Raw genomic sequence first — 27,570 nt, forward strand, 5'->3', positions numbered from 1 at the left:
AGGCAGTGATCGGGTTTCCAATCACAATAGAGGAAGCTAAGAGGCTGCGGAGTGGGTGGGCCCCGCCTCCTCCTCTCTCCTTGCAGATCCTGCGCCCGAGGAGACACACGCAGCTAACATTGTCTTCTTCGCGCGACTCTCCCCGCGGGTTCTCTCTGGTAGGTTTCAGCCCAGGCCCCTGAATCCGGGTTCGTGGGCACCCGGGGGCAACGTGTAGGGGAGTCCTTGCGTAGCAACACTGGGGAAAGGACCAAGAAGGACTTCTGCTTTCTGGGGCCTTTAGCCCCGAGCATCCGGACTCGGGCCTTGACTCACTCCCAGGGTTTGGGGAGGCAGGCCGTGTCCTCTTCTGGGGGAACCGAAGGCGGAGCGAAGGGGCTGCCACTGCGCCCCAGGCCTTGTCCTCCCCGCCACGGAGCTTGCCTCCAGCCTGTGCTGTATCAGGGGGGAGACTTGTATTTGCAGCTAAACCCGGGGTTTTGCATGTCCTTGATGGGTTTATGGCGGCCGCATCACCTCAGCCCCCCCTCCCCCCATGCCTGCTGGCGGGACCCCGGACACGTGCTTGAGGAATTGAGGAACTAGGGGCGGGAGAGGAAACCGAGTACCGTGTGAGTGCTGGCAGGACTCGAGCCTGGGTGTTGGAATCTACTTCCAGGGTAATGTTCAAGTGCCCCTGCTTTTGCGGGGATGCGGGTAACGGATGATCTGCAGGTTTGGCCTTGCACTCCAGTTTTGCCCGGATACAGTCCTGTTCTTTTCTGGCCTCTTTTCTTGATGCTTCAGGTGCCTTGTTTACTTGGCCAGCCTTCGGTATTGAGAGTAAGGAAGGTCTGGAATTTTCCCTAGAGACCTTCTCCCGGGAGAGCTACGGTGGCTGCCCTCCCTTGTGACCGGCTGCTCTCGCCTCGGGCAGCCTGCTGAGAATGGTGGCCTGTGGGCGGCGAGCGACCCCAGCAGCAATTAGGGCCTGGGGAGAGGGGGCCGCGGAGAGCCGGAGAGCTGACACTTGGTTAGTGGAGGAATCAGATGGCAAAACCTGGCTTTTTACAAGGTGAAAACCGGGGGGTAGTCTGCAAAGAGGGTCTTTGTTCCGGAACTTAAGGCCCTGGTTCATTGGCTCATTTCTAACGATTTACATCCGCAGGGAGGCGGGGGAATCTCTCTCCCTTCCCCCAGGCGGGGGCGCTGGGCCTGAGGGGGATGGAAAGGACCAAGAATCGGAGATTTTGACCCTGTTTTCCAGTCTTTTCCCCTGCAGCCAACACTCGGATCGAGGCACAGTCCTGCATATATAATAGAAAACATTTTTTCCTAATTTCTTATAACTCTATTAAGGAAAAAAAAATTTTAAGCTTTTTCCTCCATCAAGATCTGAAAGAAAATATGTACCGGCTTGAGCCTCTGACTGGTTTCTGAAGGTTCCAAAATTACTTTAGAAGGTCTGTCTGAACGACTAATGTGTATATAGCGACCATTTCTGGATTTTTGTTTTCCACTGCTTATTGGATTCTGTCTATAAGGATCTTAAACCAGCTAACGAAAATAGACTTAATGGAGAAAAAATACGCAGTTTGTATCTCTGCGGTCTTCTGGTTCTGCTCAGAATGCAGGACGTGTGTGAATTTCTTTGTCGGGCCATTTGTGGAGGCTGTTGCACCAGGCTGCCCATTTTTTTCTTTAGCATGTGAGAAGACTGCAGATGTACTCTGCAAAGTCATCTCTAAATTTAGTTCCTACAGTTGGGGGGGGCAGTATTTTTTGGTGGAAAAATAGCTATAGAACAAAATAGTTGTTACATAGTTGTGTCTAAATTCAAGTACTTTATTCCAATTTGGAGGCTTCCAAACTCTTACTTAACATATACAGTTACTAAACTAGTAAACTTCTGTTACTTAGTCCATTGCAAATGAGAAACAAAAAGACTAAAAAGCAGGGCACAGTTTGAAATAGGTATAAAAAGTAAAGGGAAAACTAAAATAATAATGGATGACAATTATAAGTGATACTTAAATAGGAAGACAGGGCTTAATTATGACCTGTACCCTCTCTGTTTAAGGCAGGACAGTCTATTTTGTGTACAAAATTGCCATGGAATTATGAAGGTTCTTTCATAATTCAGTAACTCTTGCCATTTTAGTTATCGAGAAAATGTACCTGATTATCTGATGGCACAGATAAATTTGGTGTTAGTATATGGAATGTTTTCCAACAGGTTTTCTTTTCTTCCTTTTTTTTTTTTTTTTTAAATGGCTGGAAAGAAGCTGATTCAAAGATTGATATTCCTCTAATGTGACTCCCTGAAAGGAAAATGTATTAAGTGCATGCCCACCTTCCAGTTAGCTTCCAGGGTACACTAAATGGAATCTAGAGTAATATTTCTGAAGATTTTGCATCAACATTCATCACCATTTTCATGTCACCGTATTTATGAAGTATGCATTATATGTCCAGTACACTGTAACCGGTTTTAAGTAAGACTTAAAGTAGAAGAACCAGTCCCTATCTTCAAAGAGTGATAATCATTAGTAGTAGAAATTATATTCATAACTGGCTATTAACTCTTTTAAACTGAGCTTAAATATGGGTTAGTACAGGGCTCTAATTTAGTTTGCATAGTTACATGTAAGTTCTTTATGAAGGGAATGGGAAAAAGTGGGCTAATCTACATGTAAATATTCATGTCTTTTGGCCAGTAAATGAAGAGCCACAAGACAAAATTGTTATAATTTGTTAAATACTACACAGAATCCTAGGCTGAAGAGAAGAACCCAAATTCTAATGGCTTCGTGGAAGTTTTTGTTTAAATTAAATTCTCCATTAAGTGGGCTACCTGGTTCTTTAAAATATATTTTGTGCTGGAGAATATCATTAGGCTCATTTTCAACTGTGCTGTCATTCAAAATTGCAACAGTAACATTTTATGGATTATTCTCTTTGGGTTTTATATGTGGGTGTTTGTATAAGGTTTTGATTCTTTTCTTGCAGGGCACAATGGCAACTCTTAAGGAAAAACTGATTGCACCAGTTGCAGAAGAAGAGGCAACCATCCCAAACAATAAGATCACTGTAGTGGGTGTTGGACAAGTTGGTATGGCGTGTGCCATCAGCATTCTGGGAAAGGTACATTTCAAGAACACCAGACATGATAATTCCAGTTTATATATACAATCTCTTTAGGCACACCGGGATTTTATTGTATCTTTAAAAGATTTTTTTTTCCTGAACAAGTTTATTTTTTTAAAGATTTTATTTATTTATTAGAGAGAGAGCATGCGCGCATGTGCACGCCTGAGAGTAAGAGAGAGAGCACACAAGTAGTGGGGAGGGGCAGAGGGAGAGCGAGAAGTGGACTGCCTGTTGAGCAGGAAGCTTTATTCGGGACTCGATCCCGGGACCCTGAGATCATGACCTGAGCGGAAGGCACTTAACTGACTGAGCCAACCCAGGTGCCCCGTTTCCTGAACAATAATTTTAAATAAGTTATAGACATCATGACACTTCACCTTTAAGTACATGAGCAGGTATTTACGAGAACACTCTCCCTATATGACCACAATAGAATTACTACACTCGGGGAAGTTAACATTGATATAATACTAATATCTAATATACAGTACCTAGAGTTAAAATTCTCCCACTTGTTTTATAGTTTCTTATATCTGTTTCCACCCCAATCCAGAATCATATCTTTTATATACTTGTCATGTCTCTTTCATTCTTCTTTAACCTGGAGCTGTTACTCAGCTTTCTTTGTCTCTCACGTCATCGACATTTTTGTAGGGTGCAAGTCAGTTATGTAGAATGTCCCTCAATTTATGTTGGTCTGATGTTTCCTTGTGATTAGTTTCAGGTTAAATGTTGGGGTGGGGTTATGACTAGCCGATGGCATCACAGTAGAGGCACATGATGTTCAACTTTTTCTTATTCCAGGTAGTGCCCAAGACGCCCTGGGTTGAAGTGATGAGTGCAGGATTTCCCCACTGCAAAGTTCCCTTTACCCTCTATAATTAATAAATAATCTGCACAAGGGCTCTGCGAGGTTGTGGAAATGACCTAAGTCCTTCAGAGTCCATTTCCTAATCGGACATAAATTCTTGCATAATCAGCGCAGTTCTCAGCATTGGGAGATTTGACATTGATGTCATGCTGCTAGCACCTTCCACTCCTGCAGACTTTTTTTCTGTATACCTCCACAGACCGGCTTGCCTTCTGTTTATACCCCATGTAGGTCAGGCCATCAGTTTTTTTAGTCTCCAAGGACTTTTGAGGAAAGAGGCCCTTTATTATTTACCTCACTGAATTGATTCCTTGATCTTTTGAGAGGCTGCCTTAAATGTGGGAACCCTGCCCCCCTAAAAAAATTGCTGCTTTGCCTTCAGTAGAGGACACTGTCCCTTTGTGCCATATCCGAAGGCTGCCTGAATAAATGCCTCGCCGGATATGTTTCTGTTTGCAAAGCTTAAATTATCAAGCAAATTTTAAGTCTTTACTGAGAAAAAGCTATCAGAGAAATCAACTAAAATACGTAGTACACACCAATGAAGCTTTTACTCTTGCATTTTTTTTCTAGCTCGTATTGACTAGGTGCTTATTTATAATAGCTGTTTCCCAAATCACAGGGAATTCAAGTAATCACTTCATGCCAATGAAAACGAAAAATACTCCTGCTTAACATTTCTTTTAAAACATTTATTGAATGTATACCACGGTGGAAGTGTTTTAATAAAAGCCTTCATTTTAACAACAGCCTCAGAATGGGAGGTGCTCATATCCTGTTTTCAGATGAGGTGGCTGAGGTATGAAGAGATTAAGCAGACTGCCCACAGTCATACAGCCACAGTAGTAGAGCTGTATTTTGTTTTTAAATTTTTTTTAAGTAAATTTTACCCCCAATGAGGGGCTCAAACTCTCAACCCCAAGATCAACGTTGCGTGCTCTACCTCCTGAGCCAGTGAGGTGCCCCTGTAAAGCTGTATTTTGACCCAGGCTCTGGACTCTTAACTACTGGCTCCAGTTTCTTTTTATTCCAAACTAGTATCTAGGCAGTTAAAAAATATCAAGGTATTAGTGAAATACTAGCTAAAGATAGTTCTTTCCTCCTGCTAATCTCAAAATTCAGACATTTCAGGAAAGTACATCTAATTTATCATGACTCTAAGGAGTACCTCTGGTTTTCATTGTTAACTTAAAATCGTCTTCGGTAAATAAACTTGCGGCTGCACTCGTGTTATGTAATACTTTGGCCCAATTCAGGTGCTTGAGAGAACAGACCCTGCTGCTAACACAGTAGGAATCTTCCAATTTAGATGCCATGAGGGAATGACTGCTTTGCTCAAAGACTATTGTACTAATTAAAAATGTTTAAATCTTATTTTAATGGGTGAAGATTAAAGTGCTTCAAAATTGTTTTTAATGTTTGGGGATTATAAACCCTATTAGTTTCATAGAGGAAGGAAAATAACAGTGCCCTACTCTGTTGGGTATTTACGTATTACTGCATTTACTCCTTTCCAAAAACTGGTGGGGTATTGTCGTCTGTATATTACTGTTGGAAAGAAACAGACTAGAAAGGTTAAGCCACTGGGTAAAGATCACATAGAGCTACTAAGTTCCTGATCCAGTCTTTGAGTCCATCATGGACTGGTATGCTTTAGAGGGAGTACACATTGCTTTCTCCCCAGGAAGTGAGCCAAGCTGGGGCATCAGAGAGAGAGGTTGAGGAGGCCCACACCTTTCCCAGGCCCGAGAAGGCAACTGAGGCCCCCGATACAATGTCCCATCACTAGAAAAACTCAATTACCTTTTGCTTCTCTTGCTCACTCTCCCCAGCCTCATTGCCTTCAGATGAACTGTCGTAAGCTTCGATAAAAACTCTAGCTCCTGTCCTTAAACTTTCCAGTAGTTTCATGGGACACATAGACTGTATGTGTACATCAAAATCTGAGACGTCACAGACGCCTCCTGCCTGTGTCAGAGCAAGGCGGTGCAGTGTGCAACTCCAGGGGGCGCCACTCACCTAGTACCAGCAGCACCTTTACCGTCTCTGACTTTATCGTTTACCATCTGCCCTCCTCCAAAATACCTAGCTCATTTCTGCTTAAAACCCTTTTCCTTAACATTTTTCTTTCACCTGGAACGTTCTACCCTAGACTGTCAGAGCTGACTTCTTCCTTTTTCGTATCATGGCTTTGGAGGTGGACAGTCGCTGACCGTCCAAGTAAACTTCCTTCCTGGGAACTTTAACGTCACCCTGCCTTATGGTCTTTGTAGCACTGCCGCTGTCAAAAATCTTCTTAAATGGTTCGCTTAATTCCTATTCCCTTTCTGGGACATTCCATGAGAGAAGGGACTTTGCCAAATTTGTTAATGACTATGTTCCTAATTAGTAGAATAATGTCTGGTGTATTTAGTAATAAGTGTATGTTAATAAATAAATGCTTCTGCTATTCCTAATAATCACTTATTTTTTGTCAGGTTTTGATCATAGCTTTTCCTTTCTCGTGGCTTCTATTGCCAGGTATGACTCCTGCCCTACTACCCGTCACAGGCTCTGCATTTTGGCTGTGAAGAGGGGGCTCTGATGTTATCATAAACCATTGGCCTCTGTGTCCTGCTGCCTTTGAGTCTCTGTCCTCACTCAGGTCAACTAGTCACATTCTTGTGGTAGAGGCACAGCCTAAGAAGGCTCTTCAGAGCAGTGTAATTATAGACCAACTGTGAAGTAGTTTTAGCCATGCAGGCCTTGGCTTAAAAGTAGGATGTAATTAAAATTTCGTCTTTGTATAAGAATTGACAGATTAATAAAATGGACTGTAGCCCAGAAAAAGGCCCAAACAGTATTTAATAATATGATAGAAGTGGCATTCTGCACATCAAAGGTGCTTATCTGTTTAGTTCATTATTTGGAAAGAGTTACACATTTTCCTCCCACAAAATTTCATGCAGATGAAACACTTGGATATAAAAATGCAATGATCCAATGCTAAGGCATTGGTGGTAGTAATTTATTGGCTAAGAGGGTCAGGAGGCAAATAGGGCCACCTCTGGTCCACGTAGGACTTCAGATTAAAAGATATTCTTGTTGTATGTTAAACAAGTGGTCAGGTTCAACAGTGATGTTTTTGCCTTCTACCTGACCTTAAGCCTTGCTGTTTCAAACTACTTTGAGTATGTTTACAGGGTAAGTGGATTCACAGGCTTTACAATACAGGTATTCAATACAATCAGGTATATATACAATACAGGTATATATAAACACCTGCTTTTTGAAAGCTCATGTTCTGCCACTTTGCTTTTACTGAAGCCCCCCATAAGTAGCTATTTCGCTAGCCAAAAGAAATCCCAAGAGGATTTTCCCTTTTACCTCAAAAGGGTAAAAAGCAAAACGCAGCCAGAGTTTATTTTGTTATGGAGGCAGCACACACCCCAAGCAGTGGGAGGGGCCCCACCAGACTCCTTCCCCAGGAGGTAACCGCACACGCTCAGCATCTCAGCATGAGGCTGCAGGAGCTTTGACCTGCGTAAGCATCTGTGCTTTACCTCAGTTTATTTTGTGCATCTGTTAGCAAGCTGTGTCTTAAGGTATCAGAAAAGCCTAAGAGAGGGGCACCTGGGTGGTTCAGTCAGTTAAGCGTCTGCCTTTGGCTCAGGTCACGATTCCAGGATCCTGGAATCGAGCCCCACATCGGGCTTGCTGCTCAGCAGGAAGCCTGCTTCTCCCTCTCCTACTCCCGCTGCTTGTGCACTCTCTCTGTCAAATAAATAAATAAAATCTTAAGAAGTCAATTTGCTTTCCTATGGTATCAGGAATGAACATGTGGAATTTGAAATTAAAAACAATACTATTTGAAAAAAGAAAGAAAAGCCTAAGAGAGGTTATTGGGATCTGAGAATTTTCAAAAATTTCCCATATAAATTAATGGTAATTGCTGCTTCTGCTTTATGCCATTGCTGCTTGCAAAAGGTTTGATAGGAACATTCTACTTTAGGATAGCGGGGGAAACCTGCATAGGAATACCAAAGGAGATTTATTTCAGTCAAACAACAGTGCTGACACTTAGTCATACATCTTCTGTGTTGCCTGCCTCCACACTTGGAGGATATTCAGTTGTGCAGATGCAGCTAAATTCAGTGCTACAATTAATTTTTTCAAGTGTTGGATCTCTTCCTTCCTTGCCAGCTGAGGATGCACTTGTCAGCCAATTCTCCACACCCACTGGCTGAAACAAAAGACGGGATCTCAGATCCTGTGACATCCTTTTCCACTTAAGCCCAAAATTGTTTTGCCATGCTGACTTTAGCAGCACACATGTTTTATGACTAAAATAAAAGTGATATTCCTAGTGCTCAGTACCTTGACAGAATGTGATGGCTATTGTTAAGTTATAGTGTACTAATCTAGGGTTTATTTTTTATAAAGATTTTATTTATTTATTTGACAGCAGGAGAGAGAGCACAAGCAGGGGGAGCAGCAGAGGGAGAGGGAGAAGCAGGCTCCCCACTGAGCAGGGAGCCCGATGTGGGGCTCTATCCCAGGACCCAGAGATCATGATCTGGGCTGAGGGCAGATGCTTGACCGACTGAGTCACCCAGGCGCCCCTAACCTAGGGTTTAAAAAACACAAATAAGGTTTGTGTGATCTTGTCAGAAGCTGCAGAGGAACAATACCATTTAAAAAGTATCAAAACATGTTTTTAAATTAAACTTGTAGAAGTTAATGCCAGTATTTGATATGTATGGAAATGAGGAAACAGTTGCTAAGTAATCCCCAACTCACAAAATGGTCATTGCAGAAGTTTGCAAGTAAATCTGTTGCTTGGAAGTGAGAGCACATTTGGAGACTTGAGTCTCAGAAACTCACAGGCAAGCCTATTATAACTCACTTCTTGAGACTAGCAAGCCACTGGGATTCAAGGTCTGGACAGTGCTCATCTCTTGGCTCCCACAGGGAACGGGATCTGCTTTGGCTGGCAAACTAAAGTAGGTCAGGTTTTCTTACCGGCTTCTCCCTCTGCTGGTCCGTGCCTTCAAGATCCATCCTGTTACACCCTAGCTACTCTACCATTTCCTTCAAAGTGCCTCTGAACCTAATTACCTACCCTTTTCCTATCAACAAGCCTCTCCTATATAGCTGATCACACTATCTTTAGAGGAGGTATCCTCATTTTTAAGTGGGCTTCAGTATTGATATATCCTATTTAGCTAATTATTTTGCTAATAACCCTAAAAACAGTAAAGGCAAGGCCTCTAGTGAAATTTCAGTGAGCGGGATAACTACTTTTTATAAATTTTGCAAAATAATGTGTTTCTGTAAGATAACGGAATTTCAAAGCTGAAAGATTGTTTGGATGCGTCTAGACTGACAACCTATCCCCCCTCCCTTATTTTTACAAGGAAAGTTCAAACACTTGCTAAAGAGAGTACTGTATATGACTGTAAAGGCTTTGTTTTCTCCCACTCTTCATGTAGAGATATAGAGAACATACAAAAATAAGACATGTTACATATAAAACATTTTATAGGATATGTTAAATTATGACTCTAGATCAAGATTAAATAATACATTTGTTGATTTAGACCTTTATTTTGAATGAGTGGCAGAGGATGACAACTGCAATAGAAAACAAGAGTGCTCAGAGCCTTGGGTGGATCACAGGAAAATCTGCTAGTCCTGGACCCCACCATCCATAGGATACCCCTTCCTTTCCCCCATCAAGACATGCAAGTTGGCTCAATCCAACCTGAGGCATTCAGGCTTCAAATCCTACTATTTGCTCAATCTATTGATGGTTTAAACCAAATCTGCCCTCTGAAAAACCCTCCAAACTGGAAGTGATTTCAGGGATGGACACTGCCCAAGGTGGATTCTGGGTCTGGGTGAGTCCACCACCCCTCATTCATGGGAAGACTTATGTATATCCTGAGACCACTATTGAACTGTGGGTTTCATGAAGAATCTTTGTCTACATACTCTTAAAGTGATTTGTATCATGATCATTGAATCCTAGTTGAGTACTAGAAGGTGAAATTTAGAAAAATAGTGTGTTAAATACTAATAGTTCATTCAAGACTTTCTTATGCAGTTTAAAGAGCCCATCTAACTCCATGGTAAAATTCTCAAGGTTTTTAACACTTGGTGCTTAGCCATTTTAAAAGGGTCTCTGTTTAGGGGGCATCTGGGTGGCTCAATCCCAACTCAGGTCTCATCTCAGGTCCTGATCTCAGAGTCGTGAGTTTAATTAAGCCCTGTGTTTAAGTACATACATACATACATACATACATACATAAAGGGTCTCTGTGTTGGGTTGTGAGCTGAGGTGTGCTCGAGTGGCTTAGGGTACTAACCCCCGTTCTTGTATTTCTAGTCTCTGGCTGATGAACTTGCCCTTGTGGATGTTTTAGAAGATAAACTCAAAGGAGAAATGATGGATCTGCAACATGGGAGCTTATTTCTTCAAACACCTAAAATTGTGGCAGATAAAGGTAGTTACATTTCATGCCCAGAGTGATCTAATAGTAGATGCCCTTGCTCTGATATAAAATTAGTCTTCCATCCTGGTGAATCTAATATTGACAGTTTTTCTTTCCTTCTCCCTCCAATTCATCCTTGAGGACAAACGCAAATATTACCTCCATGTAAACTTCCCATGTGACTTCCACACATTTGACACATAATACTTTAGGAGATTGCATCATAATGCTTGTTTACATGTGTCTGAGAACAGGAGTGTTTTAGACTCCAAAAAATATTTGCACAAAGTAATTTGAGTGCAATAAAGAAGCTAAATAAAATTCATGCTCTAGCTGTCTGTGTTCTGGATGAGTACATTTATGCAGTGATACTACCATCATAGCAGGTAATCTATGTCTAAAGATAGAAATGTGGACCTCAAAATAATTTCTCCTCCTGCTACTGGCTGATATTCATTGAATTATTAGCATTCTGGGTACTAGGAAATTTTTGAATCTCACATTTTACCTCATTTCACAGCAAACCTATGAGAGGTAGGTTTTCCCCATGGTATGGGGAGGAAACTAATAAAAGGTACAAATAACTATCAAAAGTCCCTTGCAATACAGTTTATTATGTGACTCATCCATAGCTGTTGCATCTGATGATCACATCAGGTCATAATATCTATATTTTGGGAAGTGACACACTTCCTTGAGGAAAAAATATTCTCCAGAGAAACTCAACTGCTAAAAGTGAATAGGCTTCCTTACAATACTGAGTATTAGAAATCCGTTTCCAGCCAAGAATAAACACTTCTTTGCCTTCCTTCCCCTTCATAGATTGGATTAACATAAGCCCAAAAGTGTCCTTAAGTCCTTTTTTTTGTTGGAGGGGTCCCTGCTGGACTTTGGACTCACTGTGTTTTATCAAATTACTAGCAATCGAATATTCTAAAGTCAATAGCATTTTGAATTTCTTAGCCAGAAAGGGCCCTCTTTATTTCCTTGGTCCATTCTTTGAGCTAGTTTCATGGTTGGATTAGTTCTGTGTAACTCAAAAAGGAAGAAGCCATTTCTCTTGAGAAGAGCGTTATACTTCAAAGCCTTATAATTATAATTATAATAATGGAATTCTTGCATACGTAATTCTTACATAAGTAGTTCTTGTATATAATACTTTCATAAGTTCTAGAAGCTTATGGATGTTTAGGTTTTTGGAGCATATCATAGATAATATATATATATTTTTTATTATTATGTTATGTTAATCACCATACATTACATCATTAGTTTTTGATGTAGTGTTCCATGATTCATTATTTGCATATAACACCCAGTGCTCCACGCAGAACGTGCCCTCTTTAATACCCATCACCAGGTTAACCCATCCCCTGCACCCCCCTCCCCTCTAGAACCCTCAGTTTGTTTCTCAGAGTCCATTGTCTCTCATGGTTCATCTCCCCCTCCGATTTACTCCCCTTCATTCTTCCCCTCCTGCTATCTTCTTTTTTTTTCTTTTTAACATATAATGTATTTTGTTTCAGAGGTACAGGTCTGTGATTCATCAGTCTTACACAATTCACAGCGCTCACCATAGCACATACCCTCCCCAATGTCCATTACCCAGCCACCCCATCCTTCCCACCCCCAACCACTCCAGTAACACTCAGTTTGTTTCCTGAGATTAAGAATTCCTCATATCAGTGAGGTCATGTGATACATGTCTTTCTCTGATTGACTTATTTCACTCAGCATAATACCCTCCAGTTCCATCCACATCTTTGCAAATGGCAAGATTTCATTCCTTTTGATGGCTGCATAATATTCCATTGTGTATATATACCACATCTTCTTTATCCATTCATCTGTCGATGGACATCTTGGCTCTTTCCATAGTTTGACTATTGTGGACATTGCTGTTATAAACATTGGGGTGCACGTACCCTTTTGGATCCCTACGTTTGTATCTTTGGGGTAAATACTCAGTAGTGCAATTGCTGGATTGTATGGTAGCTCTGTTTTCAACTATAGATAATATATTTTGATGAAGAGTTGTATTAAAGTACCTGTTTCTGCCCCCCTCCTTCAAGATTACTCTGTGACTGCCAATTCTAAGATTGTGGTGGTGACTGCAGGAGTCCGCCAGCAGGAAGGAGAGAGCCGGCTCAATCTGGTGCAGAGGAATGTTAATGTCTTCAAATTCATTATTCCGCAGATAGTCAAGTACAGTCCTGATTGTATCATAATTGTGGTTTCCAACCCAGGTATTGTATTAACAAGAATTGTTTTAAGGTTCGCTCCTATGAGGTTAAATGTTTAGGGTATCTGTTTTATTTTGTTGTTTGGCTTTTAAAGATTCTGTTCTAGGATTTACTAGCAGAAGCAATTCTCGTATCTTCTGTTATTGGCCGCAAAAGAGTGGTGTTTGCAAAACAAATGGCAGAGTCCTGGGCCGAATGTTTAAAAATGTGAGAAGAGTTATATATAAAACAGTTGCAACTGTTTGTTTCATCAGTTTGTTGTAGAGCCTAGAAGCTTTTTAAATTTTCTAGGAAGATTATCCTGGAATGTGTAATGAAACATTTAAATGTAGCTTCAATTTGTAAGAAACATTTTAGCATTTTTGATCTTCTGTTGGCCAAAAAGTGTATTCTAGGGGTTGAATATGAGAGTAGTCTAAAAGCCATTAATCAGTCCAATTTGGAAGATAGAAATAGACTATTGATGGACAAATAACATGCTAATGCCAAATGTTAGAACTTAAAAGTTGCTTTTTTGCTAAATCAACATTTGCAGAATAAACATTAAAGCTTCTGGTTAGAAAGAGTTGCATTATTTAACCAAAATGTCAGACTTCACTCTCTATTTCACACTTCTTTGTCTATAATTTGCCACTAAACAGACTATTGGTGAGCATAGTAGATACATTGATAAAGTGGTAAAACTGACGGTCTCTGACACTTCACATAGAGAAAGATTGTGAATCAGAACCAGGGGGATCCTTATAGTTTATAGAATATTGAGAATTGAGAGCCAGCAAGGACAGATTATTTTAGTATTATTCTCTGCAATCCTGGATTGGGGGTTACTAAATAGCTCAGTCTTGTATATAAAACTTCTTTGTAAATACAGAGTGGCAAATAGATTTGGAGCAAGAGTGACAAATCACTGGCCTATAGGAAGTTGATGCATCCCGTGCCTGAGACAGACAGACATTAGCTCATTATACAACTTTCCAGGTGTAGCTTCAAAGTCTCAACTCCCCAGGGAGTCACGCCCACTGAATCGAAGTTGCCAAGGAAGAGGTTTATAATACCCAGTCCAAAAGGACCTTAAAGTACCTTAACCAGTGTCTATATATGTGTGGAGGTGGAGACTGCGAGATTAACATCTTGCCTTCTTGTGTGCACATTTTCTCCTTTTGATGGCTTAGCCTATAGGTGCTGTGATTCTGTCTAGCCCAGCAGGTTTTACTCTTTGAAGTCTCAGGGCGTGCCACACCAGAATAAATGTTCTATCATAGAGGTCCTTTCATTAAATACTACAAAATGTAAGTCCCTTGTATTACCACAGTTGCTTACTGAATAGTATGTTGTGCCTAGGAAAATTTTATAGTAGTATGCCTTAGTAATTTAGTAACCCAGGGCTTTTGGGTTATGATGATAGTCATTACCGTCATGGAACATTACAATCAGAAGGAATTTATGCGACCATGGGTTCTCTTACCTCCATAATCTCTGAACTGTGTAAAGTCAGAGTATTCACATCTTAATGGCTACATCTCAGACTGGAAAAGTTGGGAAGGAGGAAGCTAGGGCACCTGCTAATTGACACAGCAGGTGAAATCAGTTTTGATTTACTTACATATATTATTTCTAAACGTTTTAGTGGATATTCTCACATATGTTACCTGGAAACTAAGTGGACTACCCAAGCACCGTGTAATTGGAAGTGGGTGTAATCTGGATTCTGCTAGATTTCGCTATCTCATGGCTGAAAAACTTGGCATTCATCCCAGCAGCTGCCATGGATGGATTTTGGGAGAACATGGCGATTCAAGTGGTAAGGAAAAAAAACCACAATATTCTAATGGGTACTTATAGTATTATTCTTGTCATTCTGAATTTTTTTCATTTTACATTATTTTCACATACTTCACATTACAAATAAGCAATTTGGGGGAGAATACTTTGATAGTGACTAGGTAAATATGTATATAGTCCCCACCAATTTTTTGCCTACTAAGTTTAGTATCCATTGATAATTCTTGATTAAGTAAATTATTACTATGTTAGTTGTCAGACACAATATTCAGTCATTTCTTCTGTATTTATCGTATTCCATTATAAAAGAAAGCTTTCTCTTCCTCATTTATGTATTCATTTATATCAATGTGCACTCAGATTTTTATTTTATTCCACAAATGTTCTTTTACCATCTTTGTAATGCAGAAATTGTCCCAGATTTGGCAAGTAACAAGCTCTTCAAACTGGCTCCTGTGTCTTTTTGACATGTCCCAGCATTTCTTGAGCCCTGGTCTCTGGGACAATAAAGTGTGCCATATTGGTGTTATCCGTCCCATTTCCCTGCACTAGAGCATCTCTTTCTCCAATGAGCCCTGTTTCTTTCTAAGGGGAATGGTGTTTAGAAACCAAGATCTGGACATAGATGTGCTCATGCTCCTGGTATATCTCTGCTTCTAGGTATTCTTTCCAGGGAACATAGGTATTATATCCATCATGTTTATTGAAGTGGGAATAAATTGGGTAGCAAAAGGTTTCACATAACCAGTATCTACTATTCTGTAGTGTAAAACAAATCTTGCTTTAAATGAACTCTGATTTGGGGGCACCTGGCTGGCTCAGATGGTACGGCATCTATCTGACTCTTAATCTCAGGATTTTGAGTTAAAGCCCCATATTGGACCATGGAGCCTATTTAAAAAAAAAAAGGATAAAATAAATGAAATCTGATTTTTAATAAAACATTAATAACTATCAATCATTTAAGTAGTAAGGGACCATTTGGAAAATATCTCAAATATTTTCTTTAGGAATTTACGTAGAATTGTTGGACATAAATTAATCATTGTAAAAAGACCAACATTGAAGTTATATTGCACTTCTATTTCTTTTATAATACTTTGTTTTAAAACAGTTAAGGGGCACCTGGTAGGTCAGTTGATTAATCATCCGATTCTTGATTTTTGGCTCAGGTCATGATCTCAGGGTTATGGGATGGAGCCCCGTGTTGGGCTCTGTGCTCAGCAGGGAGTCTGCTTCTCCCTCTCTGCTCCACCCCCCTACTCTCTCTCTCTCACATAAATTAATAAAATCTTTAAAAAAAAAAAAAAGAAACAGTTAAAACACCATTTATTTAAGTTAATGTCTCTCTTTTCATTTAAGTTAATTTTTCTGTTCCATGGTGCACCTGGCTGGCTCAGTAAGAAGAGCATGCACCTCTTGATCTTGTGGTCATGAGTTCAAGCCCCATGTTAGGTGTAGAGATTACTAAAAAAAAAAAAAACTTTAAAGAAATTTTTAAAAAAAATTAATATTTCTGTTCCAAACAATTTTATGTAAAAAATTTATGAACAATTCTGATCGTATCTTATAACTCTTAAGCCTATTTGTTAAACGAAAATACATTGAATAGGCTAATGGTGTAAAACCGTAATTATCCAGAACACTTTAATAATAGCGATAATTTTTATTTTACTAAATTCATATCTGCCCTATATGCAAGGAGCTATTTTTTTTCCCCTAAAAGGTTTAGGTGTAAATATTCTTTTGATTTTAATGAGAGTGTGTAATATGATTTTAGTAAAGAGTTTGCTGTTGTATAAGACTTTGGTCTTACAACTATTGCATCTGTGCTATTTTATAGAATAATGCGAATTTTTTTTCAGGCATATTGTGTCACATCATTCAAGAGTTCCTAATATCCAAGGATTTGTTTGAATTTATGTCCTATATAAAAAACTCGATGTCTAGTGTGCAGCAAAAGTTCAGTCAATGCTAGTTATTACAATGGTACAGTTATTAGAACCACAGATTTGGAGGTGATATTACATGTCCTCTAGTTTAAGGCTTGCGTTATAATCAAGAAAAAAATGAGGCAAAGCAGGCACAGTGGCTAGTGGCTTGTTAAAGATCCTTGAGCTAATTGGTGGCACAACTACAACTAGAATCGTGTCTTCTGACTCCTATCCAGTCTTCTATTCACTTATCACTGTGTCATTTTTTTCCAAAACACTGTTTTTCCTATTTCCACATTGACCTGTATTGTGTACATGAAATAAAAGAGAATGAAACCGAGCTCAACCCTGGCATGATTATGTAGATTTCATAGTTTTATCAAAAGCCATGAGAGTACTGTAGTTTTCTCAACAATTAGCCTGAATTCTCAAAAGTTGTGGACTTAGAAGAGAGTCTTATTTGGCCATGGGCAGCTTTGCCCTTCATAGCCGGTTTTAGCCATACTAGGCTTTACCCCATGCTTTTGCTCCTATTTGCTGAGTTTACAATGCTTTTCTCTAAAGGTCCATACTTTACAAGAGCCATACTTATATTTCAAGGTCCAATTCAAATGCCTATTTTTTTGTAGCCCTTCCTGATACCCCTTTGCCCCTAATTTAAGTAAATTCTTAATTTGGGTTTTATTATGCTTTCTCCATATCTCTGTGGTAGCTCATCCCATTGCTTTAGTGTCCTTTGCCTGTTTTTTCCAGTAAATTCTGAACTCATCCACAGCACAGAACATGTCCTTATTCATTTTTGTATACCTGCATCTTCAATACATACTTTTGGCTGGGTTAGAAGGTATTAATAAGTAAGGGTGTTCGGATGCATCAAGCCCTCCAAAAGATATAGTCGGTGTTAGAGAACACCTTTGCTGTGTCTCTGGAGGCATTCTTGGAAGGAAATATTCAATCCAGCTAAGACCAGAAAAATTCACTGTAGTTACTACATGGGGTTTGTTTCGAGAGGTAGACTGGACTTGGGGAATGAAAAGAGATACCTGGAGTATATTTGGGCCTTACCCTAGAATTTTTTTATTTATTTTATATTATTATGATTTTTTTAACCTCACTCCAGAAGAAAGGGCTTTATATAAGAAAAATGAGGAGTGAAGTGAAAAATTTCTCAAATCAAAAGTTTAAGATAGTCCAGAACTAGAAGCCCTTGTGATTTCACAAACCTAGCGGGAGGCAAAGAATTTGATATTCTCCGTGTGACACAACAATTTGATTGGGCACCAAAATGGTTGAAAGGTAAAATGTCAGCGGTGTGGCTGTTTGAAAGCACGTGTCAGCCTTTGGGGGAAAGTAGACTGGGTCAGTTGTCTTCGGAGCAGCTCCAGTGCGTACTCAGTAACTTGCCTCAAGGAGGTGAAATCTGAACTAACAGAATAAAAGATTCTTTAAAATCATGTCAGAAATACATGACACGTTTATCCTTTTTCTCCAGTGGCTGTGTGGAGTGGAGTGAATGTGGCAGGCGTTTCTCTTCAGGAACTGAATCCAGAAATGGGAACAGACAACGACAGTGAAAATTGGAAGGAAGTGCATAAAATGGTTGTGGAAAGGTAAGTGGAAGGGGGCTTAAGATGATGAATTTTATCTAGATAATATTGTCAACAATTTCCATGACTGCTTGCTCAGGTAAGCTCTTAATATAGTAAACATGCAGGGCGCCTGGGTGGCTCAGTCCGGTAAGCATCTGCCTGCAGCTCAGGTCATAACCTCAGGGTCCTGGGATCAAGCCCCACATCAGGCTCCTTGCTCAGTGGGGAGTCTGCCTCTCCCTCTTCATTTGCCTCTCCCTGAGCTCATGCTCTCGCTTGTTCTCTTTCACTCTCAAATAAATAAATAAATAAATAAAATATTTTTAAAAATATGTAGTAAACATGCAGCTGTTCTCTTCTGAAGCAAACAAGACTAACTTTATCGGTCAAAGCTACCATATAAGTCCCCGATAGGGAAAGCAAATGTTTTTCTGGAAAAGTCCTATTGTATAGGGAACAGGACCAAAACATGGAATTAACAAGTGAGAAAGGCTTTCACATTGGCTCTTACTGATAAATAAGGTTGACTTGCCTAGAACCTGGACACTTTTAGTCTCATAATTGCCTAAAATGAGTACTTGCGGATTGATTGCTAAAAGTGTTAAAGCTGTGCTGTATATACCTTTCCACACCCAGCTAAAGATGTTGCCCTCTTTTTTTTTTTCCTTTTCACTCTTTTTCACTTTTTCCTGTGACCTTCATGCTTATAAAATAAGGTGTCGTGGAATAGAGTAAAGAATATGGGCTTGAATTCAAATCATGACACTGGCACTTACAGAAGCCAATTAACTTTTAAGTTGAATCTCAGTCATGTGATAATAGAATTATTGTAAAAATTGAGTAAAAACACAGACACAATGCTGGTGAGCATTCCATAAACATCAGCTATTATTTGCAGAGAATTGTTCTAAGACTTTCTCAAACATGGAATTGTTTTGCTTAGTGTAAATGTAATGGTTTTTTTTGTTGTTGTTGTTTTCCTGGAATTTGACCTGTGCATGGAGGAAAAGATTGTTTAAAAATGTGAAAGGGTTCTTAGCATTTCATTAATTAATCCCTTTATTTTACAAATGAGAAAACTGGGACTCACTCAGGTAATGCAACGTGCCCAGGGTCTTCTAGCCAGTGATTGCATTAAATCCCAATTTCCTAAATTCTCATTTTGGTTACTCCTGCTGCCTCTTAAGGACCAGGGCCTTTGTAGGTTTCAAGGCATAAAATTTATGTTCAGAAAATTGACATGCAAGGTACCATCTTCACTCTGCTGTTAGGTTAGTTGGTCATTGTATTTTAGGTGACAGTAGTAAATGGGACCTCAAAATCAAGGTATATTTTGTCCTTAAAATGTGAAGGTCCTTCTTTTTTCATTGCTTCCTGATTTCATTAATAACTTTGGAAATACTCATGTTAATGAATTTGAAGATTGGTTGGAAAAAAGTATGTTTTTACCACTGACTTTATAAATATTCATGCATATAATAAGCCATTTTATTTTAAGATTTGTTTATTTATTTTAGAGAGAGAGTGAGCATGGGGAGGGGCAGAGGGAGAGAGAGAAACTCCAGCAGACTTGCTGAGCTCGGAGCCCAGCGCAGGTCTTGATCTCAAGACCCTGAGATCGTGACCAGAGCTGAAACCAAGAGTCGGACGCTTAACCTACTGCACCACCCAGGGGCCCCTCAATAATCTATTTAAATTTATCACAGCATTCATATAGAGCCTACTGGGTAGTGTTTCCAATTCCAAATGTTTTACATATATGTTAACTCATTTAACAAGCTTATAAAATAGATACCATTGCTATCCTCATTTTACAAAAGGACACTGAGATAAGAAAGGCTTACTGAACAGCACACAGTTTAACAAGATAGTATAAGTCAAACCCGAAGAGTTCAGTTTCAGTAACTATTGAGTCTGATTTCAATGATCTCTTTTATGATTTTTTTCTTTCCTTAGTGCCTACGAAGTCATCAAGCTAAAAGGATATACCAACTGGGCTATTGGATTAAGTGTGGCTGATCTCATTGAATCCATGTTGAAAAATCTATCCAGGATTCATCCAGTGTCAACAATGGTGAAGGTAAGGTAAACTGTTACAAATATAATTTCTAGTATTCTATTCTTTGAATAGATTTAAAGAAGGACAAGAGGGTCTCAGCCTACTTTTTTCTGAATCTCAAAGTTTTGTGGAAACTTCTCTCTTTTCTCCCTTGTATTCTGTGGCAAATTAAATATTAACTCTTGAGTCTTTTTTGACACATTTTCAAAATATATATTATTTGAATAAGCCTAATAGTTTTATTTCAAGTTGGGATATTATTCTATAGATTGTCTTTGATGCAGTACTTGATACCTTAGTAAATTTAGTTCAGTTTAAAAGCTATGAAATAGGGGCACCTGGGTGGCTCAGTCAGTTAAGTGTCTGCCTTCAGCTCGGGTTATGATCTTGGAATCCTGCCATCGAGCCCCAGTCAGGCTCCCCTCTCACGTGTGTGCTCTCTCTCAAATAAATTAAATCTTTAAAAGAAAAAGCTATGATAATTAAGTAGAAATTCATTATTTTTCAATAAAATTAAGATTGTATTAAAACATTGTATAAGATAACTGATTTTCCATTAAGTCAATGTCATGGGTGAAAATGTAAGGGGAAAATGCAGTAGATTAAAAGAAACATGCAAAAGAGAAAGATATAGAAGTATTTGATAAAGTGTGATGTCAGGTGTTTTTGTTTTTGTTTTTTTAAATACTATAGCAAAATTTTAAAAAGTAAGTATGGCAAAAATTGGATAACTGCTCAGTCTTGGAGTGCATCTTTGGAATTTGTTTATCTCTGCTTTCGTGTATGTGCAAAAATTCTGGAATTAAAAGTTGAAAAAATACGGGTGCCTGGCTGGCTCAGGAGGTAGAACATGTGACTCTTGATCTCAGGGTCATGAGCTCGAGCCCCACTTTGGGTGTAGAGATTACTAAAAATAAATACACTTTTTAAGAAAGTTTGGGGTCGCCTGGGTGGCTCAGTCAGTTAAGCATCTGCCTTCGGCCCAGGTCATGATCCCAGGGTCCTGGGATCGAGCCCCGCATTGGGTTCCCTGCTCAGCGGGGAGTCTGTTTCTCCCTCTGCCTGCCCCTCCCCCTGCTGTGATCTCTCTCTCTCTCTCTGAAAAATGAATAAATTAAATCTTTAAAAAAAAGAGTATAATTTAAAAAAATAAATAAAAAATAAAAAAGGTTTGAAGAATATATTAAAGTAACTTATTTAATATAATTAAATAATCCAATTAGTTGTATGGTTAAATTGACCCTGTGAATAAATTAATTGCTTTATAGAAACTGGTAAAGTGTTTTGGAAATTATACTATTTTTTTTTTTTAGCGACTTTTGGATGTTCCAGAAATCTTGCCTTTGAGTGGCTTCCAACTACTTATTCTGGACTAGTTGGACAGCTACCCCTGAAATTCCCTGCTAAACTAAAGAATTTTTAAAAATTTAGGATTTCATGAAAAGCAGCCCATTAAGAAACACATTGTAGTACAATTTAATTTGAAAACTTAGATAGTAAATTTTATTAAAGTATATCCAGGGAGAAATGTGTCAATAAGTTCAATAAAAAACTCACTACTCTTAAAAATTTCCACCCTGGGTGGTGCAGTAAGTTAAGCATCTGACTCTTGGTTTCAGCTCTGGTCATGATCTCAGATCATTCTTACTATGATTTCATTTCTTTCTCTCTCTTTTTTAGGAGCAGTTATCCAATTTTTGCCATACTTACTTTTTAAAATTTTATACATAGAATTTGCATATTCTATGTATAAAATCAAATTCAGAATGTAAGTATTTGGAAAATATGGGCCTGTATGTGTTGAAAATTAAAGAATGAGTTTATGCTTACTATATATCCTACATGTCTTTCTGTTTAAACATGGGATCTGTGATCATTCTTACTATGATTTCATTTCTTTCTCTTTTTTTTTAAGATTTATTTATTTATTTATGAGAGAGCAAGTGAGCACAAGCAGAGGGAGTGGCAGAGGGAGAAGCAGGCTCCCCGCTGAGCAGGGAGCCCGATGTGGGGCTCGATCCCAGGACCCCCTGGGATCATGACCTGAGCTAAAGGCAGACCTTAACTGACCGAGCCACCCAGATGCCCCTGTGATTTCATTTCTTAATCTAATTGTTTGTCTTGTTCTGTCAGGGGATGTATGGCATTGAGAACGAAGTCTTCCTGAGCCTTCCATGTATCCTGAACGCTCGGGGCTTAACCAGTGTGATCAACCAGAAGCTGAAGGATGAGGAGGTTGCCCAGCTCAAGAAAAGTGCAGATACCTTGTGGGACATCCAGAAAGACCTGAAAGATCTGTGACTTCTGGCTTCTAGGCTGTAGACATTTAAAACTATGATGTGATTAACTGTGAGCCTTTAGTTTTTCATCCATATACATGGATCACAGTTTGCTTTTATCTTCCTAAATAGGTGAATCTGGGCTCACAAAATCAAAGCCCATGCTTGGTTTAATGCTTGCAATATGAGCCCTTGAACAAATAAAATTAACTATTGCAGTGTGCTTCTATTTCCGGGACTCCTTCTTTAGTGGACTTCTCAAAGATTTCAGTCAATATTTCAAATAATTCTCCCCCCTCATAAAATGCCCTAAATTCTGTCTATATTCCATTTTCTATATTCGTCCATCCAAACAGCACAAACATTCTTTGTCACAGTATATGCCATGATTTTACTGTTGTCCGGAGAATATGATTACCCTTTTATTTTTAAAGATGTAATTTTTTTAGAGCAATTTTAGGTTTACAACACAATTGAGAGGAAGGTGGAGTGATTTCCCATACACCACTTGCCCCACACCTGATGGTTTCAATGTCATTCACCAGATGGTACATTTGTTACAATCCATGAGACAACATTATCACCCAAAGTCCATAGTTTATGTCAGGGTTCACTCTTGGTGATGTATATTCCATGGCTTTGAACAAATGTAGCATCACATATTTCCACCATTCTAATGTACAAAGCGTTTCACTCCCTTAAAAATTCTGTGGTTTACATTTTAAGGCTGCAACTAAAGATGGAACTAGAGGCAATGGATGGCATTTATAAGGAAGTCCATTTTAATTCTTAAAAAGGAAGAACGGGTTTTCTAAAATTGAAATTAACATTGTTGGAGTTAGTTCCTCTTGATAATGAAGAAAAATAAAAAGTTAGGGCTGAATCATCCAGATCCAGGTTACTGGGACAACCTCTGGAGTTAAGAGGGGAACTTAAGGCAGACTTCCCTTAACAGTTTCCAACTTACATATAATATTTAGGGGTCAGCTTAGGTAGTGTTGAAAGTGTGGGAATTGTCAGATAAACCTGGGTTTCAGTGCAGTTTCAATCACTGATTAACTGAGTTGGGGCAAGCTACCTACTTAGCTACTCCCAGGCCTCAATTTTCTTACCTATGGAACAGTGATAACAAGGGAACCTCTTTGATGAGTGTTGTGTAAATTAAATGAAAAAATATAAAACTCATAGCACAATGCTTAGTCATAATAGTAACTAACACTTAGATAGTGCTTACTGTTTCAAGGCTTTACATACTATTAACTCATTTAAATCACCCGGACTATCTTAAGAGGAAGTGTTTGTCAAACTTGATGCTCTTGGCATTTAGGGCTGAATGATTCTGGACTGCCGTGCAGCATATGAGTTTAGCAGCATCCCTAACGTGGACCCATTAGATGCCGGTAACACACCCCTCCCCCTAGTTGTGTCAAACACAGATGTCTGCAGACATGCCAAATGTCCCCCGGGGGAGCAAAATCACTGCTCTAAAGTATTTGCATCCTCATTGTATAGGTAAGGAAACTGAAACAGGTACATCCAGGTCACGCAGCTACTGAAGTAGCAGAGTTGGGATTCAACTTGGATATTGTAGCTTCTTAATCCCTCCCTGATCTTAAGCACAGTGTACTACATTGCAGTAAATGTTAGTTACTGTTACATTTTTCTATCTTTAGGGTTTATAAAATAGCAAAATCATCGTTTAACGTTCCAGCATGTTATGTTATGAAGGTATTCTGTATTATAGAAAGGGAGACAAAGACAGGTGTCAAGTACCTTTCTTAGTCCCATTTCCAAATTGACTCAGTCTTCGCATAAGGATCATACCTAGATGTAAGCAGGAAGGTTTTAGAAAGTGAGGGAGAAGTAAAGTATTCTCCAAACTGAGAAGTTACTTTGAGGCCAGAACATGAAGTAGGTAACTCCATACAGTTTAGTTTTATTCAGGGTAACTGACTGACAGTGGGTAAGGCAGAGGATGATCCATAGCAGCTGCGTAGCTATTCTCTGCAAAATTCAGACCTTAGTCCTCTGACTTTGTAGAGCAAGGGGATATACAGAAGAGCACTGGAGTAAGATCAAAGAGTTCACATACACCTAACTGGCAGCTAACCTTTAATTAGATCTCTCAGCACCACCTGTGCTTCAGGAAGAGGAAAGACTCTGTTATCTCCAAGAGATTCGTGGGAGACCAAAACAAGCCTCCCCCATTCTGGACTTGGCGGGCATTTCTGAGGTATATATATATCAATCTCTAAGGGGCCTGGAATGTGTAGCCCCAAGAGAGGTCATTGAGCGAACAGGAACAAGATGGAGGGCCAAAAATGGAGTCAGTGTTGTCAGCACTCCTGCAAAGGTTATTCATTGTTCCAGCATCTATGTGAATGCTGAATTCACAATAAGCCAGTAGTTTCCAACCTTGGACTTCAGGGTCCAGTTTAAAAGTTTTTAAACTTCATGGGGCACCTGGCTGGCTCAGTCAGTGGAGCGTGTGTCTCTTGATCGGGGGGTTGTGAGTTCCAGCCCCACACTGGGGGTAAAGTTTACTTTGTCAGGGATGGGGAATGAGTACGTGTGTTGGGTGAGGTAGAGGATCTCAACATAAGTTTGCCAACTTTTCATTTTGCCAAATAAGTATGTGGAGGAAAAAAATAACTATATTCTTATTATCGTACAGACAAATATAGACATTTTAATGCCAAGAGAATGGAAAGACCATAATCTCAAATTTATCAACTGTCATGGACCAAGAGCAAAAGCAAAACTGTTGGGATGCAGAGCCAAGAGCTGGAAGAAGTCTGGGTCCTTGGTTTTCATGGAGCTGTTATACCAGCTGTATGTTGCTTTTACATTAGAAGGACATACACTCCTAGCACTGTTATTTTGTCCATCTATCTCGGCTAGCCAAAGCTCCTTCTTAGTGACACACTCTGTGAGACTTTACTGGGAACAATCAACCATAGGCAGAGTACCTGTTGGCAAATAACCTTTTGTCTAGTTGAGATAGACATGAATAACAATAATAAGCCAAGGTGCTGTCAAATCAAGAAAAAAACTGAGCCCTCACATATTCATTTGGGCCACCTTAGTTATTTTCTTGTTCCCTGGTGTAACTTGGAAAATGAAACCATTAACATTCTCTGGGAATAGAGTAATACCTAAGTAGTTAATACATGGATTCAGATAGTCCATAGGTCAATATGCTAAATGCAAATATAACAGTGTTTGGGACTGACACAGTGTACTCAAAAAGGAAATGTTATCCCATATAATTTTTACATGGGAAGTATCCTCGGTCCAAGCTTTTTTACAGAGGAGAAACTGGGACCCAAGTACTAATCTGATTTGCCTAAACGCAACCAAGTTACTTTGTGAACCTATTGGTTGGTACTCCTTCAAACTGGCTGCAACAAAGAAAACAAAAAAGAGGGAGAATTTATTGGTGTACCTCACTGAAAAGCCTGGAAGTAGAACTGACAGTAAGCAAGACTATGTTGAGAAACAACAGAAGAAATGTCACCAAGATTGTCAAGTTTTTCTCTAACTCTCTGCTTAATTCTTGTCTCTTCTGTATATTTGGATTATCAGGTTCTGTGGTGAATTGTCCACAGCAACTCCAGTCTCAGATGCTCTTGTGTTCAGCTCTAGTAGAGAACTGTACCCACTGCTTTCCTAGAAACTCCAGAAAAATATTCATTGCATCTTATTGCATCTTATTGCATTTCAGTGATGAAATGCACATCCCTGGACCATCTCCTAGGCCTGGAAGGTGCAGTGCTCTCATTGACTAATGACTTCTTTTTTCTGGAGCCAAAGCCCATTAACTGAGAGAAGTGGAGGGGATGGGTCCCAGCAGAAATGTAAGTTCTGATCATCATATTACCACTGGGTGAAATATGTACTAGGTGAAAAGAACAATAAATGCCTTCCAGTCTTGACACATAATTTCTAATCCTTTCCATGACCCCATTTTGTTACCTGGCATTACCGTCCCCCAGCAGCTACGTAATAAATACTTTCAGTTTTATCTGGATTCTGCCTTAGTGAAGGTTCTTGGGTCAAATGCAGACCTTCTGAGGGGAAAACCACGACATTTTCCGTCCTAGAATCTGGTTCAATTTGATTCCTGTTACTGAGACTCCCACATAGAAACACTAGTCATCACTTTAGAAAACTTTGAGATCAAAGGAAAGTAGGAATCTTGCATCTAGTTTTAGAGCAAACAGGTTTATGTGAACAAAATTAAGCAGAGAATTAATACAGGGGAAGTCATAACACAGTAGATTAGCCAATAAGCAGATGTTTATTGAGTGTTTGGTATAAATAACTCTTCTAGTTGCTGTGGAACGTCAGAAGACATAGCCCATGTCTTCAGGAAAATCAAACCTTTAGAAGTGCAGTAACACAACAGATGTACGCTGAGTATTGGACACGGAACTACGCCTGTGTCCAAACGTTACACTTGCAGAGTCACGGCCCTTCTCCTAATCCCTGTGATCTGAATGTCAGATTCTTTACTTCAAAATGTAGTGAATAAATATATAAGTGAGAGTACATGTAGAAGATGACTTTATAAATTATAAAACCAGGGCTCCTGACTGGCTTAGTCGGAGAAGCATGTGACTCTTGATCTCTGGGTTGTGAGTTCGAGCCCCAGGTTGGGTGCAGGGATTACTTAAATAAATAAACTTAAAAATAAATTATAAAACCCTACACAGGTACATTATTATCATAATACAACAGTACAGTGGTAAAATCCCAAGTGCCATGACAGCTCTGAACAGTAAATCTTGTTGGCCTCAAAGACACCTTTCGGGGATGATTCAGAAAAGAAGTTGAGATGAGTAGAAAGAATTATGAATAACCCAACGGCATGACCAAAAAAAAAAATGTTGAACATGCCTCACACCTTAAACCAGAGCAGTTTTTAAATAAATCAAAACTTAAAATGAAAAAAGGAAAAATATGTAAGTTGTAAAAAAAAAATATACAGTACATTCCTTTATTACTTTGAACCTGGAAGGACCCTTCTAAGTCTCCAAATCCGGAGTTGTTAAAGAAAAGACTGGTTCAATTCAACCACAGAAAAAAAGAACTGCCTGCCTGGACAAACAACACAAGAAAAGTCAAAAGGCAACAATAAACTGGAAGGAAAATATCAATTCACAACACAGGCAGAGGGTGACTCTCCCTGTAAGGACTTCTTAGAAATGG

General features: G+C 39.3%; 1 protein-coding gene across 1 annotated transcript; it reads left to right on the top strand.

Moving 5' to 3' along the window:
* On the top strand, window positions 1–22,588 carry LDHB (lactate dehydrogenase B). The gene is made up of 8 exons (XM_025879874.2): window positions 1–158; window positions 2,989–3,123; window positions 10,368–10,485; window positions 12,546–12,719; window positions 14,344–14,517; window positions 17,925–18,042; window positions 19,978–20,101; window positions 22,214–22,588. The coding sequence occupies exons 2-8, from the start codon at window positions 2,995–2,997 to the stop codon at window positions 22,379–22,381; spliced, it is 1,005 nt and encodes a 334-aa protein (XP_025735659.1). The 5' UTR covers window positions 1–158; window positions 2,989–2,994; the 3' UTR covers window positions 22,382–22,588.
* The last annotated feature ends 4,982 nt before the right edge of the window (window positions 22,589–27,570 follow it).

The sequence above is a fragment of the Callorhinus ursinus genome, unplaced genomic scaffold (assembly GCF_003265705.2).
Source record: "Callorhinus ursinus isolate GAN/ISIS: 27379988/994484 unplaced genomic scaffold, GSC_fseal_2.0 scaffold27, whole genome shotgun sequence".
In the NCBI taxonomy this organism is placed as follows: Eukaryota; Metazoa; Chordata; class Mammalia; order Carnivora; family Otariidae; genus Callorhinus; species Callorhinus ursinus.

What these genes read in the sequence shown, in the direction of transcription:
- LDHB (XM_025879874.2), top strand. Translation starts at nt 2,995, where the DNA reads ATGGCAACTCTTAAGGAAAAACTGATTGCACCAGTTGCAGAAGAAGAG. An exon ending in AGAACATGGCGATTCAAGTG is followed by an intron (nt 14,518 to 17,924) that starts GTAAGGAAAAAA and finishes CTTTTTCTCCAG; the next exon opens with TGGCTGTGTGGAGTGGAGTG. An exon ending in CATAAAATGGTTGTGGAAAG is followed by an intron (nt 18,043 to 19,977) that starts GTAAGTGGAAGG and finishes TTCTTTCCTTAG; the next exon opens with TGCCTACGAAGTCATCAAGC.